Below are 27734 nucleotides of genomic sequence, written 5' to 3'. Positions count from 1 at the left end.
AAATGGAAAACCAATTTTCTAAGTTGTATGACAACCATAACACATCTCCTAAACACATAAGTGATTATGGAACTAATATTCTCATTAGAAGTGAAAATGCTTTCAATCTCAAGAAATAGTCTCCTGCTGAATCTTTGAAATTTACTACTTTCCATATTATTTAAAATAGACGTTAAAATCATACCTCAAATTCTTCAGTAAACCCACTACTTGCATGTAAGTCCGCAACATGCTTTGGGAAGTGCTTTATTGGAATTGCTCCAACATCATCTAAGTGAATAAAAAAATTAGATTGGAAAGGATAATTAAACAGAAATGAGTGTTCCTCTCATTTATAAAGATTTATAAAGTGCCTTCTTCCAGAACAACTTCAAAGTTTAATTATTCCTATAATCCCAACAGAATCTCAGCATTCAATGAAACATTAAACAACAATTAACAATTTTCTCTATATTTACTATCAATCATAATCTGCATTTTAGAATTCTGATTTGAGAAGGAATCTCTTTTCCTTTCATACTCTAAAGAGAAAAGAATTAATTTTCAATGTTAAATTGTAAATACCACCAAGCCTCACTTCCTATCAATGGACTACAGCTCTCTACTGGTAACTTTCTTTAACACGAGTGGGAGTTGCATGTAAATTCTGGTAAAAAAAATGTGGAAATAATATATTTTCAATTTCACCATGGACTAAACATAATATACAGTACAAGTTTAGTTTTATAAAATTGTGCAGTTTAATGTCTTACAGTTAAATAGTCAGATGTTTACATTTGAAAACATTCTTTCCTTCTCTCCATAAATAATAGAAAACATTTATATGTAGACTATTCATTAAAGATAATGTCAAAAACCTTTGGGATTTTTAATCTGTAAAATTTCAAGAATTCTAACTAGAAAATATGCCATATAAACAAAGTCACTGGATCTGTTAATTAATTGTGAAGGGGCCAAATTATTTTAACTGGCTCTGTTATTTTTTTTTCTTTTTCCTGGAAAGACTTCCTTGGATTAAACATATTACTAGTTCACAGTATGCAATTTCACAAGTGATTTCTCTGACAAGCAAACATCAAACACATTTCGCTAGAAACAGTTATTTACATCAACAGATGTTCAGCATCTAGGCCATTTAATATTTTTAAGCTTCAGTTACCAAGAATTTATTGACTTAAAAAAAAAATTAGAATCCATCTGTTCTCTCTCTTCGATGAGTGTACCTGAATACTAAAATTGAATTAGCCAGTTAAGCTTAAGAAACACTAGACAAAGGTGCAATTCCACCTTCACACCTACAGAAGGATCTTGCCTAGAAGTAACTTTTATAATTAGATAAGAAAACAGAAATAATTTGTCACATCTAAATTATTAGTTCTTCTAGTAAAGGTCCTTCAAACCCACTGATATTATCCTGCACAGCTAACCTTTTTTTCACAAGCAAAGTGACTACTTTTTCTTTACAGTCATGTATTTTGGCAATTTCTTCTATGAATTGGTCTGCAAGTAAGTGAGACTAATCCATCTTTTTATTTTCTGATTTTACATGAAAACGTGCATATTTGGGTGATGAGGAACACATCTTGAGAGTTGAGCAGGTGAAATGAGGAGATGCCCTTGATCACTGTTCTACTGAGAGCAGAACAGGGGATTTTGGATTTCTTGGACAAGGTCCGAATTTTGGATTATTCTATTTATTGCTAATAATAAACTATGTTGGACTTGGATAATATTATGGTTAATTTGCACACCCACGCTGATGGGGCATGTAGAAAAAGTATGTTTGAAAGGGAAGGGAATCAAAATGCAACAGACAACTGAGAGCTGCCAGTATCAGAATTCTAAGTATGTTACTGAGAAACTGTGCTGTACTAAAACATACAGAATTTTAATATAAACTAGAAAAAGAGAAATTAAGACAGGGATGGTTAAAGATGGAGTGGTGCTAAAAGAGGAGAAAGACCAAAGTACTTCTAATTTCTATGCCTGTTGAAAATTAGAAAGAAAATGTTTCTCTTTATCCTTTTCTGGTTTTCTTCTTTTCAGAAGATAACGTCATGTAGAACTTGGGCCTCTAACATATGGGATATCAGACAGGTTAAAAAATGCTTCTGTAAAATGACCACGTAGATGTATTTTTCCTGTTGTTTTCCCTGGCTTGGTGCCTCCTCTGTCCTTGTCACATCCTCTATCCTCCAGTACTTCTTCCATAGCTCACAAATTTCTAGACAACTCCTTTTTTCTTACCACTTTTCATTCTGAAATGTTCTAAAATGTTAATTAAGTGTCTGTGATGTTAGTTATAGTGTGAATTCTAGGGTCAGTGGGTATCTTAATCAAAATAACCATGGCTATTCTTAAATATTGTTAACCAGGTAAGTTCTGATAAAAATAGTCGATGTTTTCCCAGGTATTCAACTGTTTGACATTTTTATACTTTAAGTCTTTCAGTCAAGCATACTTTCTTCGTGCTCACCTTTTTCTTCTACCCTCACCAGTTTATAGTTTTTCTTTTCTAATGTAGTTAAATCTCTTCGCACATAAACTCAGATGATCAGAAAGGAACTAAACTTTCTCCTTATTTTTGCTATTTTGTCCTATCCACCTTTACCACATTGATTTATCTGCTTTTGTTGTTTAGGTTTCCATTAAAGGAATTGAAATGGCTGGAAGTCAGTATTATTCTTAACCGATATTTAATTGCTATAAGTATTTATGTTCTTTAATATATTACACCTGAACAACTGTATGTTTTTTTTGCCATATAATCTATATGGTTAAGAATGTTCACAATTAATGAGAACAAAGTATAAACCTGGGTGCCTAAAACACAATGTAATAAATATTTGTGTTGCCACTAACCTACTCTATAGTCATTTGCACAGCTCTCCAGTAAGGAGAAATCTTCCAATATTGTGCTTGTCATTCACCCTCTACCAGCTACTCATGGTCACACTTTAAGCTATTACCTGAAATTGGAAAGATAGGTGTGGGAGGCGTGGATATCACTCGAGGGGACGTACTGTCCTCTAAATAAAAGTGTGCAGTCTGGAAGCATTTCCTGGAAAGAAAAGAAAGCAATTTATACTACTGGCTGACAATGGATAATAAGACAATTTCTGAGCTGCTTGAAATTATGACAGAAATTTCCAGAATTAAATCATGAGCAAAACTCTATATCTATTTTACAAAACACAGGTATTAAAGAATTTCATGGCCTCCAATTTTATCTCAGTTTTACGCGTACCGGATGCAGAAGAGGGAGCAGATACCAGACATGCAGACAGCAGAGACGGCATTTGAAGTTGTAGTTGGAACCAAGAGTACTTTGCTGAGATAGGGCATCTCACTGTTCTGGCTACTCTTCCACTGTTGGTACATACCAGTGTGTCCCGCCACCTTGGACAGGACCAGAGTGGAAAAGAGAGCATGTCCAAAGCTATTTTCACTCACTATTTAAGTGACCATGCCCTTTTGAGCACACTCAGCTGCTAGCAAAAGGCAGCAAGCTATGATTATGTAGAAACGGAATTCTACAGTGGTAACATTTTGATGGAAAAAGAAGGCAGCTTTATGCTGTAAGTATGATAATGCGGTAATGACAGAACAAAGTGAGGAAATAAAGAGCATATAACCAAAACCAGGGGTGATTCTCCTTTCAACAGATGCTAGCCTTGTTGATGAGGTTCTTCAGAGTGAATATATTTGGAATCAATGACTACTATGACCTACAATGTCACCTGAATCTATTTTCATTCGAATAATAAGAGTAACATCTGGTAAGAGCACATTACAAACTATTGAGAAGAGCAAAGACCAACTCCTGCTATAAACTAAGGCAAACCATTCTTAATTTGAAGAATTTAGATAATTCAAACTGCTAATGACACTCTTTGATGTGGGTCATTTAATTTATTTGAAATATTACTCATGAGTGGTTAAGCTGAAATAGAAATACCCGTTTGAGTGAAAATGCCAATCTCATTTTCTATTTTAAAGATTCAAGCTACAAGATATTTATCCCAAGGAACTTTAACATAACACCTGTTCTTATATGACACACATAACTTGGGATATTTTTTCAGTAATCAGTTCTCTGCATAAAATTCTTCAGTGGCCTCCCACTGGATTAGAAAGAAATTCAATTATTTCAGTAAAAGCTAAGATCTGTGACCTGGTCCTCCGCCTACTTCAGCAGTCTCATCTCCTACAACTCCTTCCTTCATCCACTATGCTCTAGCCCACACTGGACCTCTCTTTCTCCCTCAAAGAGGCCCTGTCAGTACCACCTCAGGGCCTTGGCTCTTGCTGTTCCGCCTGGCCACCTGCGTCTTCCCATCATTTTTGCATTGGCTCAATTACCGCTTCCTCGGAGAGTCCCTCCCTGACCACGCTGGCTAAAAGCACCAGCCCATCCCACCAAGTCACTATTCTTTGCCCTTTTGCTTGCTTTGTGGCACTATATAAATTTGGCACATATATCACTATATGAAATACCCTATTTATGTATGTGTTTATTTTTCTTACATGTTTTCAGTTGGTCCTCCCTCAGCAGAATGCAAGCCCCACAAAGGCTAAGTACTTTGTCTTAATCACTGCAGGCTTAGTCCTCAAGGCTAAGAACAGTGGCTGTCATATTGTAGGTGCCCCCAAATATCTGTTCAATGAATTCACTGTTATAAGTATGAGTAGTATAAAGTTATAGTTTATTTATAACCTTAACGTCACAAGCAAAAAAAAAAAAATCCAAAAGCAATAGCGTGCATAACAAAAACTAGCCCTCTGTTGTGATGGTATAAGCCTTTGATAATCAACCCTTTGAGACTATAGATAATCAGGACAACAGAAGGGCAGCATGTCTTCAAGAAAGAACAGAAGGTGCAGGAGGAAGATGAGTGGATGCAAAATTCAAGTGCCAAAGGGAGCCTGAGCCACACTCATATCCTGGAAAGTGGCAGCAGTATGGCAGGGGAATGAGGAATGAGAAGGATGTGGGCCACAGCTCTCAAGACAAAGCAACTGTCCTATTGAAAGTCCACCTCTGAGTAGAATTGAAACCAGACTGGAGAAGAAACTACAGGGAAAGTTTGGCTTACTTGTGCAACCAGAGATGTAACATGTTCTGACACACTGATATGGAAATACCAGCTTTGATACTTGCTTTTAAGATCACAGCATCAAAACCCCTTTGATTTCTCTAAAAGATAGTCACACAAGCTGGTGAAAGGGTTTCTATTTATTTTTCAACAAATCTTAAAGTTGTAAAATGCATCAAGGGACAGCCTAGTACAACATCACAGCTGATAGGAGAATCCCTCCAACAGCATCTCTGACATATAAAGAAGGTTCAGTCTGAGTACCTTCAGTGACAAGAAGCTCATTTCCCTATGAGCTGTTAGATAGTTTTTTATTATACTAACTCAAAACTCATTTCCTTCTAAGTACCTCCAGATGGTACCCAAGGAGAAGACCTTCCTGTTTCAGTGATATGCCTCTTACTGTTGACATCTTTTTCGTATCGAGCCAAGTATCTATCTTCCTATTAGTTTGACACATTGGCTCTGGTTCTGTACTTGACGGGTTTTTAGACTATGGTACCCATGATCTTTCAGTACTTAAACCCTATCTCTCTTGGCCCTCACCTTTTTTGACTTTTCTCCTTGAAGTTTGCAGTCCAATAATACAAACAGGTTGTAGATCACAAGAATATGCCTTGTTCTGTCCTAACTCAGTATTCCTCCTCCTTGCTTTAAACATGGTTCTCCTTCTGACCAAAATGCCTCACTCACTAATATGCCAGGTAAACACTGTCCTCCTTAAAGATAGCTCAGTGGCATCTTCCTGTGAGTAGCCTCAGAGTTCCTTAGCAGACTCCAGCATTCCAGTTTCTGTTTCCGCTGCTCCAAACACAAACTTCCATTCACCCTCACATTTGTGTGTGTGTGTTCTGAAAAATGTGCTTAATTAATCCAAGGATGACCTTCATTTCCTAGACATTATTCTCTATTATTTTATTTATTTATTTATTTTGGTGAGGAAGACTGGCCCTGAGCTAACATCTGTGCCAATCTTCCTCCACTTTGTACGTGGGACGCTGCCACAGCATGGCTTGATGAACGGTGTGTAGGTCCATGCCTGGGATCCAAACCGGTGAACGGTGGGCCGCTGAAGCACAGTGCACGAACTTAACCACTACATCACCAGACTGGCCCCTCTATTATTTTTTAAAATGTTTTTATTAATTGGTGGTTAGGGTAACTATTTTGCAATATATTTGTTTTGTTCCTATCCTCATTACATTTTTTTAAAAGATGGGCCGTGTCTTTTGAATTATGTAAACCCAACACTTAAAACAGTGCCAGGGATACAATAGGTGCTAAATGTTGAATGAGTAGATGGATTTCCAGTAGCAAGTAAATCCCACCAACCATAAGTTATTCAGCTACACTCAAAATTTTGTCTACCTGAGCCTCAAATGGGATAACTTAAAATCTCAAAAAATTTGGGAGGGAGAGGTGGAATATATACCTAAAGAAAGATGGGGGGGATGGGTAGACAGAGGATGCATCTGAGAGAAGGGAGAGAAGGTAGCATCTCATAGAATAGAAAAAAGTAAATTAAAACATATTGGTGTTGAAGTTCAACATGTTGCTAATATTCATCGTAGTATCTGGGTAAATACCAACTCTACTCTTTTCAGCTACATAATCAAATATTTGTTGGTTTTAGAAAGTAAGTGGTCCAATAACATTACTTACGTTAAGTAACAAAATAACCCTATACATCATATCAAAAAGCTTATATAAGTGGGAAAAATTAAAATAGTACAGGATAAATTCTGGGTGGAGCATCTCTATATTGCTGAGGTATACTTCAGCATGCAGTCTTACCTAGGAAGTGACATTCTACATAAAAGGGGTATGGTACTAGGAGGCCTCACTTCTGGGTTGGGAGCTCCACTCAGTAACTCACAAATTTGTACTGAAGATCAAGAGAGAATTTATACGGCTTTTCTTCCCACTCCCTAAAGCCAGAACAACTGTGTCTATGGAAAGTTTTTTCCATACTGCTTTTGACGTCATTTTGTTGAATACACTTTTGGAATATTTTAGGTTCTAACTCTTAAAAAAGCTCTCAAAAATTTGCCCTTTGTCTTCTTTAAAAAGAACTTTTTGAAAATCTTCCTTAATGAAGTAATTTTGCATCTTAGAAACTTACAATTTGGCTCGTGTACATTATACCTTAAAACATCTGGAAAATAATTTCCAGGCATATTATTTAATGTATGACAAGATTCAGTATCTATCGTCCATCTGTTCTGTATAAGCAGTGAATGTCTTCACGTCGATGTGCTAAGTGTTGATAACTGTGTCTCCTGCTAATTATCACTCAGCCATGATGAAAAAAGTGATGACTGTTGTAAACTTGTAGACATAGGTCCTATCAATCAATGTTAATCTGATTATTTAATTTACACATTTTCATCTCAGTATTCAGAATTAAAAGCCAGAAATGTGTAATTATTATTCCGTTTTTTAGATTCCTACACAAAGATGAAACAATATTCATTGTGTTGCATTCATCAAAAAGCCCTAAAGAAGGTCTGACTGCAATCTTAAAGATGATCCAGTAAACCCTCCCACAAAGGGTAACAAGAGGAAACTAATTCCTAGGTGGGTAAGTGACATGCACAAAGCCATACAGCAAATGCCAGGCAGAACGGAGAAGAGATCCAGATTTTACCTCCTCTAATTTGTTGTCTTCTTGCTACAACATGCTTTCTCTCAAGGTGTACACAAAACATAGGGGACCACCTTGAGTTAGGTAAACTAGACAAAAGAGAGGACTTATTATACCACTTTTAGCTTATTTTTTTCCCTAAAAAATTAAGTTATAAAAATGTTTAAATACACAAACTTGGACAAACCCGAAAGGAACACTTTACTATTAGACTCTTGTTTATATGTCATTAGATTTTTAAACCCTTCCACAGGCTGTAGATTTCACAAAGATCTAAAATGTTTCCATATTGGCTAGTAAAATTATATTGTTTCAAAATGTGTCTACAATGGCATTTGAACAATTCACACAACAAACCTTGAAGAATGCGCTGTCATTTTGTGATTCAGCAAATAATACAGCATTATTGATACTCTAGAGTATTATTGATCTAAATACCCCAGACTATTATTGATCTAAAAAATTACATTTTGAAGAGAGCTAACTTTAAATGGATGTGAGTAGGACAGACACGTTAAATTTGAAATGGATAAGTAGTAGTGACAAATTTTATCAAAACATTTGATAGTTAGATATAAAATAGATACATAAAACCATCGAGTGTTCAGATTTTAAACTAATGCACTCTGTATTCAAGATATGTAAAGTGTTATTTGTGAGGAAACGAGAAACATCTTATTGGTGAAGGTCAAATTAATATTTTTCAACTTGTAATTTTATAGTTTTTCTTCACATAATACAAATGGGATGACCCATTATTAATAGAAGATAAAAATCATTCCGGATTTTAATTTTCCATGAAATATCAAATAAGACACTGATTTGCAAATTTACAGAAAATAAACTTGAAATATTAAGAAATGGAGATTAAAAAACTCGTAATTATTTCAATCTTCTAAGTGTAAACCATCTGACATCTTCATTAGAACTTTATTCGAAGACTATTTACTGTGAAACAGAATTTGGTCCTATTTTCCATATTATTTTAAATTTGTTTAACCTCAATTCCAAGTAGCTTCAAAAAACTGGGTTGGCAGGGAAAATCTGATTAGATATAAACCAGTAATCTGAACAAACATGATATCAATGTTGGTAAGAAGTTTGGCCAACAAGCCCACTGGGGAACAGGGAGAAAAGCTATATGAATTCTTATTGAGCAAACATTTATGGATTATGTACTGTATTCACAGTACTCTGCTGAGCCTGGAATCTTCTGTAACAAGAGTCATTGGCAATTATAAGTATTAGTGAAGAAAGCAGCTTTGTTTTCATCATGTTCTGGACAAAAAAGTCTCCTAACTCATGTAGGATAACAAAAGCATGATCTGTTCTCCATATTCCACAGTCTACTCTGTTCTATAAAGGAAGTAAGATATGAAACACAGTTGGTCATGAAAACATTCTACCTTAGGCAACCAACGTCCAACCACATGCAACTCCACGTGCCAGGCCTCACTGACTCAGACACACCCAGCTGACTCCTGCTTCCTTGTCTTCCCACCAGCTGTGTCCCTGCCTGGAAGGCCCTTCTCCTTTATCTCCACTTCCTGAATCCTATCCATCTCAAGCCCTACATTTTACATTTACCCTGTCCATTCTGGCCTATCAAGATCCTTTGTTCTCTGACCACTTTTGGCATCAGAGATTTCAGCTGCCATACATTTGCTCTTGTGTAACATTTTATAAATTTTTCATGGAAAATTCTTTCTCCTCAATAAGCAGTGATTCTCATTCACTTGTTTGTTCATTCATTCTTTGTTTTATATTTTCCCACAGTAGTTAACAGAGTGAAAACTGTGAATAAACACAGTAATTATTTATTCATTTATTTATTTTTTGCTGAGGAAGATGAGCCCTGAGCTAACATCTGTTGCCATTCTTCTTTTTTTTCGCTTGAGGAAGATCAGCCCTGACCTAACATCTATGCCAGTCTTCCTCTATTTTATATGTGGGTCACTGCCACAGGATGGCTGATGAGTGGTGCAGGTGTGCACCCGAGATCCAAACCTACAAACCTGGGCTGTTGAAGTGGAGTGCATTGAACTTAACCCCTAGGCCACGGGGTGGCTCCAGCAATTACTTTTTAACAAACTGAGAGAACATATTTTGGGATAACACATAAAGAACAGTGATATGAACACATAGAAAGATGTTACTAAGCAAAAAGGAATTAATTATAGATCTTCTGAACAAAATTCTCTTCTAAAACAAAAATATAAGTGCTAAGTTATGCCCTTTCTTAGTTTACAGATATGACTCCTTATATCATCATAAAGAGCTTGTTTTCCAACAGACGTAGTTATAAGTTACACTGATTTACACTGTGTCCCCAGTAAACTTCCTCATTTGCTGTGTGTTCTGCTTGCTATAGGATGTGAAGCTTATGAGTGTGATTTTCCTCTTCCTTTAAAGGTTTTAATAGATTATAGATGAGAGTGAAGTTATACTTCACCCTCAAGGTCACTTATAATGAATTTTAAAATCCCATGCATCTTAATATAGTCATTAACTTTATTTTCCAATTATATTCATATTTTAATTGCTTGATTTTTACCTTCATGTATCACTTTTTTTGTTGTTAGTATGCAATTGATAACACATCTTGTACGAAATCCAATGTTATAAAAAACCAACATTTACTCTATCAAAAATTATGTTTTCCTAAATAATACCTTTTGAAATTATAATAGCTGGAGCATTTAAGCTGAGAAGTCTAAATTTATGTTAAATGCTATGATAATGTTTGAATGTTAATTAAATTAATATGAAAGTACAACTGTCAAAATACTGTGTTAAATATTAACTGAACCCAACCCAAAGCTCCTCCATTTTCCCTTTGTTTGATTGAAGCATGAAGAACAATCAAATCTTTTATTATTATGTCTTTGGATTCACGAATTCCCCTTTTTTATAGTTACCTGTATAAATTAACGGTAGCTCTCAAGTGGAAGGAATTTTGAAAATGCTTTGAAGAACTTTCAGATCAAAAAAGGGCAAAATCTGAGCTTTATGAAATACATTTCCGAAATTAACACTCAACTTACCTCCAGTAGATGAGAATACCCACAAGAACCACTAGACAGATAAAAGTCAGGGCTGACACGATCACAAGGGGTACAACCGCCTTCTTCTCGGATTCCAGCCCCTCAGCTAGACCAATACGAGATTCATGGCTACTATTACTGGCCTCTGTAGTCGGAAAGAATTGAGAGAGTTGATATTTAAGCTTAAGGAAAAGTCACAACAATTTTCAACCGAATAATTTTAACCTTCATTGTTGTTGCTTACCTTTAAAATTTCAACTCTAGGATGCAAAAACTGTCTATAATTTTAAGCCAATTTAAGTAAAATAAAGTTTAAAATGTAAGGCAGGCTGTCAGAGCTGAAGAACAATAATATCCACACAGAGACTGGCAGCCAGGTAGGGGTGCCATGGCAAAAAGTGAGCATCATACTGCCTTGAAAAGCTTGTTAAAAGGAAAATGGAAATGTTACAGTAAGAAAACTACCTAGCTTTTAAGTAAAATAATCAGGAAAAACAATGCCACTTACTGAATCACTGTATATAATCTTGATTTTTCCAAAATTAATTTTAATGGAATTAGTTTTAATCCTGCAATTAGGTAAATAATTAGGAGGAATTCGTAATTTAATGAAGAGAGAATCTTAGGATAACCCTTACATCAGGACAGCTTCAATCCAGCAAACTATTTCAAATTTTAATTTAGGTTGGTTTTAAAAAGTTTTTTTAAAATCCCCTTCTTATCAACTGTTTTACTCTATCAAAAATAAAAATACTATTGCATGTGGATTAAAGGAATACATAGATCTAAGAAATTCTTTCCAAATATGCAAGTATAAATTACAAAAAGTCTAAATTCTGTCCTTGGGTTAATTTTAAGAGATGGCAATGACTATTTGTGTGACCAAATGGATACATCATTGTTCTAGCACTTTGCAAATCACTGCAACAGGAACTATCCTTCCAAGTTGTTAAAAAGAGTTTCAGAACAGCAGGGTACCAGTGCAGTGGCCAGTCACAATCCTTCCCTTCTGTTGTGAGGTGTGTGCACTGGAAAACCATGATGATTGAACATCAGAACTGTTTTACCACAATATCCAACACTGCCTCAAAGTAAGAGGCCACATCCTGTCTACTTGTAGAATTTCTGGGAGAATTAAATTTAACTTTCCCATTAGTGTCTGCATTGCTCCCTTCACACCAGACACATTTGCTGCTTTTATATGAAGTATCTTACTATTAGTGATACAAGACAAAGGGAATAAATTTAACTCAAAATATTTAAGAATAAATTTGAGAGTAACAAATTTATAAACATAGCATTGAAATATATCTAACTGCAGGGAAATTAAGATTTAAAATGATAGCTTCCTTCTGTCAGGAGACATGATGCAGAAAGGGGCAAGAATTTAATCCACTCATCTAGGAAATGTATCAAAGGAGTATAAATGACACCCAAATTTCACAAGATGCTTGTTCTAATTATGGATGCATTTGCTAGAAAAAAGTGGAATTCAAAGCTGTAAATCAACTGATCCCTGAGCTATAGTTAATATTCTTGTGAGAGGAGCTCAGGCTTCACTTTCCATTATGTTAATCATATGCTCTGGTAATTACGTATTGTGGTGAGGCTCACTTAGAAGTCTACACAATTTGATAGAGAATGCACTGAAAATTCCTTTACAAAATTTAGGAAAACATCTTGTTTTATACACGATTGTTTTCACATTTTTTTCTACTGTAACATTGTTACCTGAATGGAAAGTCTGTAGGTAATAACTGGAATATCTGTTTAGCAAAGTCCCTGGCACCTAGTAATTTACGAACGGAGGTTAACACTATTATCTGTATCAGTCATTCTTGAAGTGTGGTCCCCAGAATAGCCGCATGAGCATCACCTGAAACTTGTCAAATATGAAAATTTTGGTCTCCACCTCAACCACCCCAAATCTTCTGAATCACAAACTCTGTGAGGAAGGCCCAGCAATCTGTGTTTTACCAAGTCCTCCAGGTGATTCTGATCCACATTAAAATCTGAGAACCAATGGTGTACATTAATTTATATACAAAATGAGCTTATATAAATACACAGGTCTTCAATGACCACAAATATTCACAGCAATATGTATATGGGTATATATATAGATACATACATATCTTATTGATATATATGCATGCACACACACGTATGAGATACGTATGATCATATATGTGACATATATGTAATGCATATAACATAAAATACGTAGCAAATTACCATATATATCACAACACACTACACACACACTATCCATACATGTGCACACATAGAGTCTTGCATATAGAATTTCCTCATAAGTTCTCTGGGAGGTCTGATTTTAAAATAAAATCTTTAATTGAGGAGTTAGAATGATAAATCCATGGTAATTACATATTGTGAAACCTAGATATTTTATACAAGATGGAATACCACATGAAAGTACAATCAACTGTTGCTTTTTATTCTATGATAAGGAATACTAATTGTATTGATTTTTATATTTATTAGTTGAGACTAAAATGTCTATTTTGATATGGCTCAGTAGCGTATATGAGTTACCTAAACGATACGACAAGAATCTACTAATAGGTTATTAGGAAATAAATAACTAAGATTAATATTTTAAAATAACTTTTGAGAATAAAACGGTATAATATTGGTATTTCAAATTAGGCATTATGTATGTTTTACTGTCCTCAACCATGAAAGCATAGTCTCTAAGAGACAGACACTAGTAAGACATATTTCCAGTCTCAGTTTTGCATTAACTGCCTATGTGACCTGGATCATGTCATCTAGTACCTTTAGATCTCGGTTTATGCATTCATAAATTGCAGATGCTAATAACTGCCTTATCCATATTATTTTGAGGACTACATCCTATAAATTATTCTACATTCTAGGACTACATTGTAAAATTATAATTTTCAGAATAAGTTTATTGCATTTGATAAAGAAGCATATTCAATTATTGGATAAGACAGACTACATATGATTTTTTATAGACATAGTTTTAAAAACAGGCAAGAATTTTTCCTTAATGTTGTTTGATCTTATTTCATTAATTAACTTCATGAATTATGTTACTTGATGATGTTGGATGTTATATTCCGATTATTTTCTCCTCATCAGTGGGAGAACATAGTCTTAATAATTAAATAAATCTAATTAGTGCATTGAAGAGAAATTGCTAAGTGTTAGTCAATAATTCTAGGTTTGGTATTTTACAATATATATAGTCTTTCCATTACAGCATAATCTAGCAAAAACATATTGATAATGTCACTACCTAGTAAGATAGAAAACGGATAGATTGCTGGTATTTTCCTTTAAAATAAATCTAATAAAATTTAAAAAACAAGCACTGTAATTGAAGCCAGATAATTCATATATATAGCAACACTAATGAATGCAGTGACCTATGGATTCATTACTCATTCTCACATATCAGAGTTTAAGTGTTTAAACTGGAATGCAATGTTAAATAGGTATCAAGTCAGAATGTGGAAAAACTTCTCTATCAAAATGTACGAACTTTTAATTACTGATACACTGAAAGAAAATATACAACTAATTCAGGGGATGGAAATAACAAAGAGGAAAATTATCCTAATGAGACTGGTATGCATGTTTTGGATTATAAGTAACCACTTTTATGCAATAAGAGTGCAAGACGTTATTTCTGATCTACTGCTGAGATTTAAATATTTTCATTGTGAACTTAAAAAATGCCTTAAAATTTAATAAAAGCAAATTATAAAATTCTTATGATTTCAATGAAATTATCTAGTATTTCATATGCTTAATGGTATTGAATTTCCCTTTTTTCCCCATTGGTATTTAAAGCAAACATCTGTATTATATATGCTGCAAATAATCTGCTCTAAGAACATCTGGCCAACAAACTAATTTGCATAAAATACGTTAACAAATGAAATGCATTTCTACTGAAAATGTTCTAGTGTTTTACATCTTGTCATACAATACCTATACGTACTATGCATATTAATGCCCATTATTTAACTTCTTAGAAAGGTGTGTAACAGCCAAGTACAAAGTAAAATGTATTTTGTTAGTTCACACTGCCCTCTTTAGGCAATGTTAAGATAATCAAACAAAGACAATTTTTAAAAATTAGAAACAAAAAAAAAAATCTTACCATTAACTCTCAAAACTTAACAATAGGAATTTTTTAAAGCTCTCCAAGCTGAGGTGGATGTGACAATTACCTAATCCCTTTCCATGGGGTGGGTCAGATTGAGGTGCTTATATCGTATTACTATCAGAGCTTATAATTCAATAGAATTAGTTTACAACCTATTTTAGAACATGAGTAAACACAAAAATTAAAACCATATAAAAACAGCACACTCCAATCTATCATTTAAAAAACAGCATACTAAAATTATATTATGCACACATAATTGCTCCCACATGGAATAGGCATCTTGTAGAATAAGAAAAACTGACAATAAGTAAAAATCACTTTATCTATTTTGTAGAGAATTAAGAACCAAAATGTGTCAAGTATTCATTTGAAATAATGAATAAAATCATACTTCAAAAACTGAAAATTGATTTGTTGAATGTCTTGATCAAAAAAAAATGATGTCATTTTACCAAATTTCTCTTTCCATCGTTCTTCTAATTTTTGAGGAAGAAACCACCACAGCTCAATCTATCCCTTGGATGCATAACTAACCTGCCTCTGAAATGTTGAACACGTCTGAGTGTCCGCTAGTAAGAATCGGTGTTGAGGACTGTGGGGATCCGGGATTTATTTCTGAGTCACCTGCTTCCAGGACCCCATCAACATCTCTTTCATTAGCATCTGGAAAAGTGAAATCTGTGGAAGTCTCATTATCATTAAGGCTCTCTGAGGCACCTTGCCCTGATCCACTCTCTTCATCACTTGTAAGCACTGCCCATGCTTTAGATTCCGGGGTGAAAGGAAGCAGGGCATTACCAGTCTCAACGTCATTTTCCTGTTTTCCATATTTGCGCTTTTGGGGTAGGGCATTTGTTGGTGGTGATTTACTAGGACTTCTGTCCATATCAGTTTGACTGGCTGATATTACATCTGTGACTTTATTTTCTTCTTCAGAATTCTCAGAGAGTGAATAAGAGATTGGGTTATTCTGATCCACAAGACTGTTTCCCTGTGTGTCTGAATCATTTATTACCTTTTCCTGTGGTTCTCTATAGGAGGAGCATGACATACACTTATTTATGGATAAGCCATCTCTATCTCTGTCAACATAATCATCATCATCATAATCATCAATATCACCATCGTCACCACCACCTACTAAATCAGCATCAGATCTGGCACTTTGAATCAGCTCAGAAGTTGTTTTAGAAGGAAACAGCAACTTGGTTGTGGTTACAGAATCACCTCTGTTGGGAGAAACAGCTGTAATGGAAACATATACATTTCCTAAAGGAACAGAACGATCAGCAGTTACAAGTGTATCAGAAACAACTGTTGGAATACCAGCAAATACCTCATCAGTGATAGAACCCTTGGTGGAGGTGAAAAGTTCATCAGAATATATAAGCTTATTTATAAGTGTATTGGATGGTACATCAATCGATAAAACAGGAGTAGCAAAAGCATGCCTTCCTTTTGGGGGAAAGGCATGGTTAATCTCCAAATCGGCAGTTTGGAACATCTCACCATCACTGTACAATGAAGGTACCACTTGCTGAGAACTTTCGCTTTTAAGCAAAACTGGTTCAAAATATTTCTCACTTGCATAAGAAATGGTTAAGCCTTGAAGTGAAGCAGCGTGCATATTAGAAGTAGGTGATACATCAAAAACTGGTACAGATGTAGAGTGCAGCGTGTTTTCACTTGAAGCAGAATTTGATGCCATGAGATGCAATATTGTAGAACTAATTTGATCAACCTTGGGGGTTTCAACCAATATTGGATCACTAGGCACAGCTGGAAGAGCAGTTTTAAGCAATGTGTCAACATCAGAAGCCTGAAAGGAAGGTGGCAGCAATACTTCAGTATTAAAAGAAGCTGAGGGCTCATAAAATAAGAGCTGCGTTGAAGGAGAGAACATTTCACTAGAAGCAGGGTCAGAGGATGCTGGTTCTGAGTTTGCACTAAGCACAGGTTTAAGCAAAGTGTCACCAACTGCTTGAGATACATGTGTAGGTTGAACTGAAAAGTTATTTTCTGGAACTTGACTAATCTCATGATCAAAACCCTTAGTGGCCGTATAAGCAAGAGACCCTGGAAGTATGCCCCTTATGCTAGAACTGGAAACAGGGGATTCTTGTAAAGATGAATTCAACTTATTTACACTTTCATACAGGTCAGGCACGACTGTGCTTTCAGAATGGTAAACCATCTCACTGAAAGAAGAAATTTGCAGTTCAGTCTCATTTCCATATATTATGTCACTTTTAGAAAGCGGCTTATTATCATCACCAAACACAGATGTTGTATATGTAAATTCAGCTACAGAAACAGGTGAAGAAAAGTTAAGGGCTGTCAGACCATCTGTGTCAGGTAAAAGAAATTCACTATCAGAGGAGACTCCAGACCACTCCCCATCACCAGAGAGGCCATGAGTAGGCTGCAGCAAGGATGCGGTTGGGGTTATTAACGAAGACTTAGGCATCGGTATGTGGCTAGGACTGCTAAATAAGGAACCCTGATGAGATACACCAACAGAATCATGCACAGGTATTGCAGAACTGTGAGAAACAGTGAAGAGGTGTTGGGAGACCTCATTATTAGATAAAGCATAAGAAGGTTCAGGCCCTGAAGAACGTGCATGCATCATGACATCACTGCTGGATGGTTCAACTTGAGAAAACATAAGCGTTTTATAAAGGACACCAGATTCACTACCACCAAATTCCAATGTCTCTGAAGCGGCATGAGTAGTGATCTGATGTGACACCACGTCAGAATATTGAGCAAGGCTGGGTTCTAATAGCAAATCACCCCCAGCCACTGGCAGAGAAGCATGCAGGGAGACCTTATCACTCTCAATAGCTGAAGTAACTTGTGGAAGGATTTGAGAAACTGTATACAGATGGCGAGACAATTCACTACTGAAGGAAGCAGAGGAAAATGGGAGCAAAGGTGCACCATCATAGGAAGACAGGATGGATTCAAATGACACATCAACACTGGGAAATACAGGCGTAGCATGCAAGGCCGAATCACTACTTGAAGCAGCAGGGGTAGTGTTGAGGATCTGATTGTCAAGCAACAAAGGGGTGACTAGAGGAAAGACTTCACTACTGTAGGAAGGTTGAAGAGGTGTCTCACCATTGTATACTGGTTGAGTTGTCTGCGAGTGTACCACCTTGACAGTGGGGACCGAATCGTGTTGTCTGGAGGATGGAGTAAAAGCATGAGGTGTTACCTCTGTTGGGAAGTAGGCAAAGGTAGAATAATGTGGCATTTCCATATCTGTGGCTGAGGGACCCTGTGACACCAGTGGGTCTGGAGAGGAGGACTCAGTTGTCTTCTCAGCTTCATCAATACGTGTTCCGGTGTAATTAGTCTGGAGAAAGCTCTCTCTACCTGATCCAACATCAGGCTGTGTTGTCATATCTGTAGTGCTAGGAAACCACACATTTCCATCAACGGAAGGATCCTTTAGAGATTCTTCCAAACCTGAGGAGGCTGAATCTTCTGAAGCATTTCTCGGAGATTCTGGTATAATAACATCATACGTGATTGCCTCTGGGTTTTCTGAAGAAAACACATACCCGCGGGATATGTTCTCAGAGACAAATGGCATAGCGGAAGTTGCAGGAGTGGAGCCTGAAGAATCATCAGCTCCCCTATTGAACTTGAAATCGGTCAATAAACTCTCTTCCTCACTGATATCAGTAGACACCTCTTGAGATTCCGTTATAGAAACTGTTTTTAAAGATTCCACGGTCCCAGATAAGTTCATCTGTGGAAATCTGAGAACAGTTTTAAAGCCGTCATTTAAAGAGACTGACGTGCCTTCCAGAGTGTGAGGTGGCGGTTCGGTCACAGTCTGTGAAGTCAAAGAAACGTCTTTTCCTGGGGCTAGTTCCGTGACTGGTTGGGAAGTGGGATCTAAAGATGTGTTGGAAATATCACCCTTTCCAGAAAATTCGCTTCCTCCTGTTGGGGATCGGTTAGTCTTGGCCTCATTGTATTTAGTCCCTACGCGATTGTAGTTTGTTGTGGTAGGAATCTGGGGTTCCTTTCTCCTTATTTGGTTTGTGGCACTGTCTCTACCAGGATTCACGATAGTGCCTTCTTCAATGCCTTTTCCCTCTTCTTCCTCCTTTGAAAAGCAAACAAGATTTAACGGAACATAAGGAAATAAGAGAAAAACAAAGTCAATAATATCTTATATACTGCATTATACTGTTAATCTTCTCATGTGGGATCTTGGGAATTTCTCCTCATAAAGCACCATCCCACAGAAGCCAGGCCTCTATCCTATAACCTTGATCATTCACCCTCTAGGGAGAGTAATTAAACTTAACGAAGACATCCTATTTATGGCTGCCTTTATTTTAATGCCATGGAAGAAAGCAATTAAATTAATAGATACTGCAGCTTTGAAAGGAAGATATATTGTGGTTGTATTTATATATTGAGAGTGGTATTTAGCATGCTATTTATTTTCTTGTTTTTCTGTTTCTGTTTAGTTCATCTGGCAGCAAGTTACATAGCAATTAGCTTCTTGTAATATGGAATGGCAATGAAACGATTTATTTCAAAGACCAAAGAAGTTGTATATTCAGAATATTTCATTGTATATATTCAGAATAAATCAAGAGGATTTCAAGCCATCATAAGAGGAAGATTTAGAACAGGAAGAGACTTTGTTTTTGTTTTCCATTTTGTTTTAAATACTTTGCACTGAAGTCTTAGGCAGACATTTTAAAGACAACTTGTCAAAAATATACTTCTAGTACTAGTTATTTAATTTTGTTTTTCTCTGAGAAACACCATTCAGATGACCCAGTCTCTCACAAACACTTAGTCACTGTAGCGTTTTCCAGGAGCTCTCTGGCTAGAGGTCAACTAAGACCCATGCTTTCTGTTTTTTTTTTTTAACTGTGCATTTTATAATATGTCCAATCATATGTTTAGAAAGCTAAATTGCCAAAGGTATCAAGATATGACATTTTTAGTCCACACGAGTCATGATTTCGTCAGTTTGTTAGCATTGTCATTTATTATATCTTTTAAGGCCACATCCCTTAAAAGAAGAAAAGGTGACTGAGTACCAGTTGGTCAGTGGAACCTGACCAATACAGCAGAAAGAACCTGAATGTTAAACTATGTGTACTCAGGGTTATGTGTCTCACACACATGAAAAGCTGCATTGTATGAAACACAAGCTTTCAAGCTTAATGACCGCCTCATTACCCAGAGGTTAATTATTTGGTTGGTTTTAAGTATTTCTTGAGGCATATGTAACAACCCTGAGAAATAAGTTAGCTTTAATGATCTGGATTGTATTGACGTTAAAAATGGATATTCTCTTAGATTCCCTAGACAAATTTCCTCACTAGTGGTCAGAATTTCTTCATGAAATTTTGCATTCTGCTTGATACCTTGTTCACAAGGACAATCCAAGAGCTTCCGCCAAATAATTTCTTGAGTAAAATATTCTCCTAATTTACAAGCCCAAAAACTTCACACGAAAGAAAACAAGAATAGCTTGCATTGACTTGCTCTTGGTGAAAATTTGTTGGTGCCAGATATAACTTCTTTCCTTAGAAGTTCTCACAAACATTTGTTTTATAATCTGATGAGTTCCGCTGAGGACCAGTGTTAAGCTTAGCAATATGGAGTTTCTGAACTCTTCTGCATTTTTGCAAATGTGAATGAATATTTGCTTAGTTTTCTGATATCACTCCATACGCTTACCCTCTACCAAGGCTCTTTCAAACTTTTTTCCTGCTCCATCCAAAACTCCATTTTCCTATCCTCTCCCGTCATTCTCAGCAGGTCTCCCCATTTACAGAGAAAACAGAAGTCATTTGACAAAAAACCACTCCTTCCTAACATTAAAACATCAAAAATAGGGACCAACCAAATCCACCCCTGCCCCTCATCCTGTTCTAACTGAAAAGTTGGTCCCCTTCCTTCCTAATTTCTACATGTGTTTTAAATCCCTTATCTATCATCTTCTCGAGAACTGAATACAATTGAGACTTTCCCTCTATTCTGTGTTTTCAAATTTGTTTTCTCAAATGGAACATTCTCATCGGCTTAAATGAACTCAGATCTCTCCTATCTAAAAGGAACACCCACAGGAAAATTTCTGATTCAACTTCCATTTCTCATTCTACCTCTCTCCTCCCCTTCGCAGTAAAGTTCCCACAAGACACGTCAGCTATATTCTCTATATGATCTAACAATTTCTATCAAATCCAAATATTGCTTCTCTTTCTCTTTGCTTATATTCCCACACAAACACACTTCATCATCCTCCTACCATAAGCTATGTAGATTTCTATAAAATTTTTCTTAAAACATAACACCACTAACCTTTTCTTCTGTTAGATCATTTGGGGAAAAAAACTATACACACATAAACACACATATCCCTTCTATTTCTTTCTTTTCCAGTAGATTTTAGACTTTATGAGGTTCAGACACCTCTCAGAATCTGATGAATGTGAGGGGTCATTCATCAATCCTACCCAACAAAATCCTGTAGATCTCTATGAGGTCATATTGCCTCATGTCAGCATTTCAAGAAGAATATATCATTCATGGTCTATGATTACTTTACACATATCTGAAACCACAAATATTTTAATGGATACTCTTTCCTATAATTTTCTGTGGAGTTACTGTGAATCTCTCTTCCACTGTGGTTTTGATCTGTGTCCCACCTGTTATTCTTCACAGCTTCTGTTTTAAAAATTTTATTGAAAAGCCTTGAATATGCTGGAGATACTCTGTCTTTCAAAGCAATGCATTCTACTTGAAGAAGAGCTGAGAAACATTCTCCCAACTATTCGTTTCCTTATTCAGGCTTAAAAACGATTACACATACATTCCAGGTATTTGTCAACCTCCACCATTCTTTCCTGCGTGAATCAGTGGAAAGGAATATTGTTATGGACTGAGTGTCTGTGTCCTCCTCAAATTCATATGGTGAAGTCCTACTCTACAATGTGATGGTGTAAGGAGGTGGGGCCTTTGGGAGGTAATTAGGAGTAGATGAGGTGGAGGATTAGATGAATGGGATAGTGTCCATAAAATAAGAGCCACGAGAGAGCTTGCATCTGCTCTGCTCTCTGCCATGTGGGGATACAAAGAGAAGCTGCAGTCTGCAACCCGGAAGAAGGCCCTCACCAGAACAGACCATGCTGGCACCCTGATCTCAGACTCCCAGCCTCCAGGACCGTCAGAAATAAATTTCTGTTGTCTATAAGTCACCCAGTTTATGACATTTTGTTATAGCGGCCCAAACTAAGACACCATTCAAACCAATGATTTGAATTACAGTGTAAAAATAACTTTTTTTTCCTGCCTTTGACTTGATTCTGGTGATCATTCCTAAGCACACACACATCCACATGCACGTGCACACACACACAGAGATATCCTTAGCTGAATTCTGTGAACTCTTGTTGAAAGGTGGACTGATCATTTTGGTAAAATAATTCTTTGTAAGAGAGAATTGCAATAAGATATACGTTATTAAAGTAACCAGACATGTGAAAACACAACCTAATTGCTATTTATTGCTAGATAATAGCATTAGTTATCACATTCTATGAGATCATACACACATATGCACATGTTCATACTACATTAACAACAGCACCTAGATTTAACATATACTCTCAGTTAAGATGAATAGTACATTTAGGCTTAGGATGAAATATAAGACACACCAGTCATTTTCTCTCTCTTTTAAAAAAAGACAATGTTAAAATTTACAAATATTCTTAAATACCCATTTACTTAAAAGGCATGCTAGTAGCTGACACTTATAACATGAATAGTCCAAACACAAATATTCAAATTAAATGGGCAAAAAATATGTACAATTTATATTTTGGCTCATATTTATTCTTAACCCATCAATTACTGGTTAAGTTATAAATAAACTATCAATACTGAGAATTGGTTAAATATTTTAGCTTTTTAGAAAAATCTGAATACTAAAAATACTCCGATTTATAGTTCATTGCTATAATTATTTTTAAAGTTCATTTTTTTCATTATCACCAAACCTTTTTTCTCTCTCTTATTCTTATTATACTAATCAAAGTGCCTTCGACCTTCTTCCTAAAAGAATCATGTATATCAATTATACAAATCTATAATCTAAATTATATAAATCTTTAAAGCTCAGCAACTAAGCCTACAATGAATAATGCAGCACGAACTTTTCTTAATGCAACATCTGAAGCCTAACCAATAACTAAAAACAGGCATTTTAATTTTAAAACATTTGAATATAAAAAATTGCTACGATACCTTGATTATTTCTTCAGCTCCAATTAATTCAGGAAAGAGGTCAACTTCTAGAAAGTTAAAAACAAAATTATTAAAATTTTTATTCAACTACTTTAGCCTTGTGGGTTTACCTTTGGATGGAAAGAAGGGGGGAAAAAAGACTGTCAGCTTTGAAAATACAGAATCTCTCAAAATAAAAATTTCAGATTTCAGTCTTCAACATTGCTAAACCTACAGAACAGCACTGCGTGAACCAGTCGTAAACTGCATTCAAAATCTTCATCTCCACCCTCCACTCTGACTCCCTCCCCATTCCCGCGCCAAGTGACTGAAGCTAAGAAGGGAGAGGAGGACCCTGAGGCTGACATAACTGAGTATAAAGAAACCTCAATAATTTTTCATCAGTGCAGACTTACTTTCATCCTTAGCAGGGCTGACAAAAGCACAGTGAGGGAAATGCCAGAGATTTGGCGGAGAATTGACAGGATTTATTTTCTTACTCAGCTACTTATTCCTTAAGTTCCTCTTCTGACTGAGCGTCAAATAACTCTTTTTATTCTTTGGATATGGGCTCCTACCTATTTGTATGCAAGGTCCTGCACCAGGTAAAATGCCGTGTTTTCCAGCAGGTCCAGCCTAGGCTGACAGCGGGAAGAACGGATCAGAGGGATTCCCCTGGGAAGCTCAGCTAACGCTGTCTATGCAAAAAAATGCAACAACTAGAAGCATTCCAGTCTACTCTTCCCAACTGACCAGAATCAGTATATTTCTAGGATATGGATATCTCAATCCTCAAACAGGGTCTGTCACTAAATGTTAGGAGAGATTAGGAGCTGGTTCTCTCTAACAAGAAATCTAGCCCCACTGCCAGATTACCGAGGGGCCAGAGGAGCAGTTTTCCTTACTCCTCATCTGCGCCGCCTAGGTCATCAGGAAGACGGGAGACAGGGTAACTGTGAGGGCTTGAGCATTATTACAATGATGCTCCTCTTAGTCCTATTATTTTATAGAATTGCACTCCATCTCCAAAGTTTACGCTCTTCACTATCCCAGTGCAGCTTATATTCTACGTTTTATGTCTCTATATATCCTCAAAGGAATGCATTCTATGGAATTAATTTTTTTATTATCTATAGATAATGAAATTCTAAAGAATTTTCAAAGGCATAACTGAACTAACATTAAATGTTTATCGAACCCAGGCCTGTTTTATAATGTAGACTTTCTTGAATTTACTTTTATCAGAAAATTTCTAGGTATTAAGAAAAGTAAAACCATAAAATACAGTTATATGCTTGAATTCTATTTAGAAGAGAATTCAAGTAAAATTTAGAAGTGAGCCCAGCTCCCAAGAGGATTTAGATAAAATTAATAGTCTTGACTATTCAGTTATTTCAAAGTTACTTACCATGAACAATTTTCTGCACCATAAAAATGAAAATATTCACTGTGAACAATCACAGTTCTAAATTTTAACTCACAATTATTATTTTTTTCTTGTTAAAACTGACCATGAAGGAGTTTGGAAACTTTTATTTGGATTGTCAGTGTTCTCCTTTTTCTATTTTTGTCTCTATGAAACCCTTTTCCTACCCTGTTTTTCATGCTCTTTATTCTTTATGTTTCCAAATTAAAGTGATTCAACAGTCTGAAACAATTGCATCTCTACGGCCTTCATGGAAACCAATACATCTGAATTTAAAAATGAGATGCCACTAAACTAAGAGGCAAATAAGAACTTTCAATATGGTCTTTTAAAAACTACAATTGGAGAAGTTCACGTATGTAAAAATCTTCAAATTCAGCATGAGACAATATGTAAGTTTACTAAAAATGCTTTTGAATGGAGTCACTCCTTTTCATGTACTTCTGAAATAATTTAATGTTAATAACGGCAAAGCATAATCAAATATTTCTAAGTGATACATCTATCATACTATAGATTTTTCTCTGTTAAGAGGCTAAGGAAAAAAATCTCAACAATAGTCTGTTCTCTTTAACATGTTTAAGGAAGGGAGTTTTTTTTGCTGAGGAAGAGTCGTCCTGTGCTAACATCTGTTGCCAATCTTCCTCTTTTCGCTTGAGGAAGATTCATCCTGAGCCAACATTTCTGCCAGTCTTCCCCTATTTTGTATGTGGGTCGCTGCCTCAGCATGGCGGCTGACAAGTAGTGTAGGTTCCACCCAGGAACCAAACCCAGGCTGCCAAAGCAGAGCATGCCTAACTTAACCATTAGGCCATGGGACCGGCCCCAGGAAGTGTTTTAAATTAAAAAAAAAAAAAAAAAAGGTCTAATTTCACCTAACTTCATATTTTTAATGGGCAAAAGTAATTTTCTTACTAATTGTCATGGTAGATATGGGGTATATATAATTATCACGTTGAGGACTGATTTCCTTTCCTTTCAATATTCTGTGTGTATTGCATTTGATTTATTTTTATCCTTTTACAAGAGTATAAATTAACTACATGGATTACAGTTCCTAATAAGTTAAAATACATGATTTTACCCAATCATATCCCCTGAGGAGTATTGGTGAGTTCTGCTATAACTGGCTTTGCTGTTTACTGCAATAGGAAGTAAGAAGTTTTCTTTGAGCTCCCTTTAGGCCCTAGGAGCAGAACGTACGGGCCCAAGCAGCCCTTGGAGACCCTTTTGGTTTCATGGCACTCTCATGGGTGAAGACCCCAAGTGTGGGTGTCTTCATATTGGTAAATATAAACCCATTTGGAATGATCTTCCTTCTGGTTTCCTATTAGACTCAGATCATTTGAATTGACTGAAATTCTGGGGTTGCCCAGAAACACTTCGGCCCCATCCCCCGCCAAACAATCTAGAAATCTTTTGCTGAGCTTCTTGGGAACAATTTTGAAATAAAATATTTTTGGAATATTGTTTCTATCTTCCTGGAGATTCTGAAGCATACTTTTGGGTCTGAGAGTTCACAGCACCCAAGGTCTAGCTCTGGTGATTGGCATAAGGTCTCACAATTGGGTACCCTTCGGGCTGCTGTTCCCTCACAAACAACTGATGTTTTAGTAGCTACTCGTCTGACTCAGGCTGATATAATGAAATAGTTCAAACATTATACTGGTTTACGGAATCTTTACAGTTCATCAAAACAGACTCTATGAAGGTTACAAAAAGACGGGTAGTGAAGGCTGTGAATAGCTTTTTTTTGAGTGAGCACTTAAAATTCATATTTGTATGATAACTGAATAAAAGGTATTGGCTCATCCTGGTTTTGTTTTGGGGCACATGTAATGTTAGATTTTCTAAAAGAGCATGTTAGTAACACATTAATATTCCATAACACAAAAAGGCAACACTGATGTAGGTTGGCAAGCAAGGCTTATTTAATTGTTAGAAGGTAAGCCAAATTCCACAGTGCTAAAGGTAGAAGCAATGCAGAGTGAAGACTCTTCAAACTGTGATTTTGAATATCATCATATAACAACATCCACAGTACAGGATGGTGCAGGCAGAGTAAGGACAGATGTACAGTGATTTAACAAACACAAATGTTACACAACTGAAAAGCACACAATAACAGGAAAATGTGTTGATCTAGTTCACCAGGCATTTAAACTTAACACATAAAATTATCATGAACCTAGAACTTGTACTTAATAATGTCTTCTATAACTGTATAATAATTAGCTCTATATTATAGAAGAGAAATGAACACAATTATTTTAGTTACAATGAAATAAATATATTTATGAATTATTTATTCATAAATATTTTCTACAAAGTATTTTAAAAGAATATACATTTCTGTTTAACATTAAAAAGGTTTCCTTGACAAATTTAAATTGTTTCTGAATATGAATTTATGCATTGATTTTAAAATAGCAATTTATAATTAGATTTAATGGACAGTGGTTTATGGTATTGTACACAACAAGTATAATTAAAATGCACAAGCATTAAATCAGCCAAAGTTAAATGCACAATTTGGAAGATTGAGTTTTTTCTTCACAAATATTGATTAGAATAATTGAAATCTATGACTGAAAGAATGAGGGCAATTACAATTACCTCCTTCATTTCTTTTTAACAAAAGCAATAAACAATGCAGTATTTAGAAAACAGCTGACCCAAAATAATAACATTACTAAGGTCATGAAACAACATGACTGACAGGATGAAATGGTACTAATAAAAACTATGAAATGAGCAGCAAACTCCATAGCCACTTATATTTATATTAACCACATAAATCGTAAAATTCACAAATCTCATAGGCACCATCATGCTAAACCACAAGACAGCACTGCTGTCAAGACTTTCACTGTAACATATATATATATCTCACAGGAACAATATTTAAGATAATGTAATTTCAATAATGAGTTGAAAATATACGGATTGAAATGCCATTACAGCCTTTGAGATCAGAAAGAATGAGATCTAAGAGAACTAATATTTTCTTTACAAAAAATAGGAAGACCCCAAACTTTGGGGAAATTGGCTTTTGATGAAGAACTTTTGGTAGGAATAA

General features: G+C 35.7%; 1 protein-coding gene across 4 annotated transcripts in view; it reads right to left on the bottom strand.

Moving 5' to 3' along the window:
- The window catches only part of PTPRZ1 (protein tyrosine phosphatase receptor type Z1), a 177244-nt gene that overhangs the window by 25868 nt on the left and 123642 nt on the right, over positions 1-27734 (bottom strand). For 2 of the 4 annotated variants that reach the window (XM_044760653.2, XM_044760686.2), the window contains exons 11-15: positions 23251-23297; positions 15484-19075; positions 10785-10929; positions 2970-3061; positions 185-270 (exon numbers count right to left, since the gene is read on the bottom strand). In XM_044760653.2, coding sequence (XP_044616588.2) covers positions 185-270; positions 2970-3061; positions 10785-10929; positions 15484-19075; positions 23251-23297 — 3962 coding nt within the window. The remainder of the gene's footprint in view (positions 1-184; positions 271-2969; positions 3062-10784; positions 10930-15483; positions 19076-23250; positions 23298-27734) is intronic. The other 2 variants (XM_044760730.2, XM_044760777.2) reach the window with 1 other exon arrangement.

Source organism: Equus asinus, chromosome 1 (assembly GCF_041296235.1).
Source record: "Equus asinus isolate D_3611 breed Donkey chromosome 1, EquAss-T2T_v2, whole genome shotgun sequence".
NCBI classification, from domain to species: Eukaryota; Metazoa; Chordata; class Mammalia; order Perissodactyla; family Equidae; genus Equus; species Equus asinus.
The sequence above is the reverse complement of the archived record's forward strand: the minus strand, read 5'-3'. Positions and strand labels throughout refer to the sequence as shown.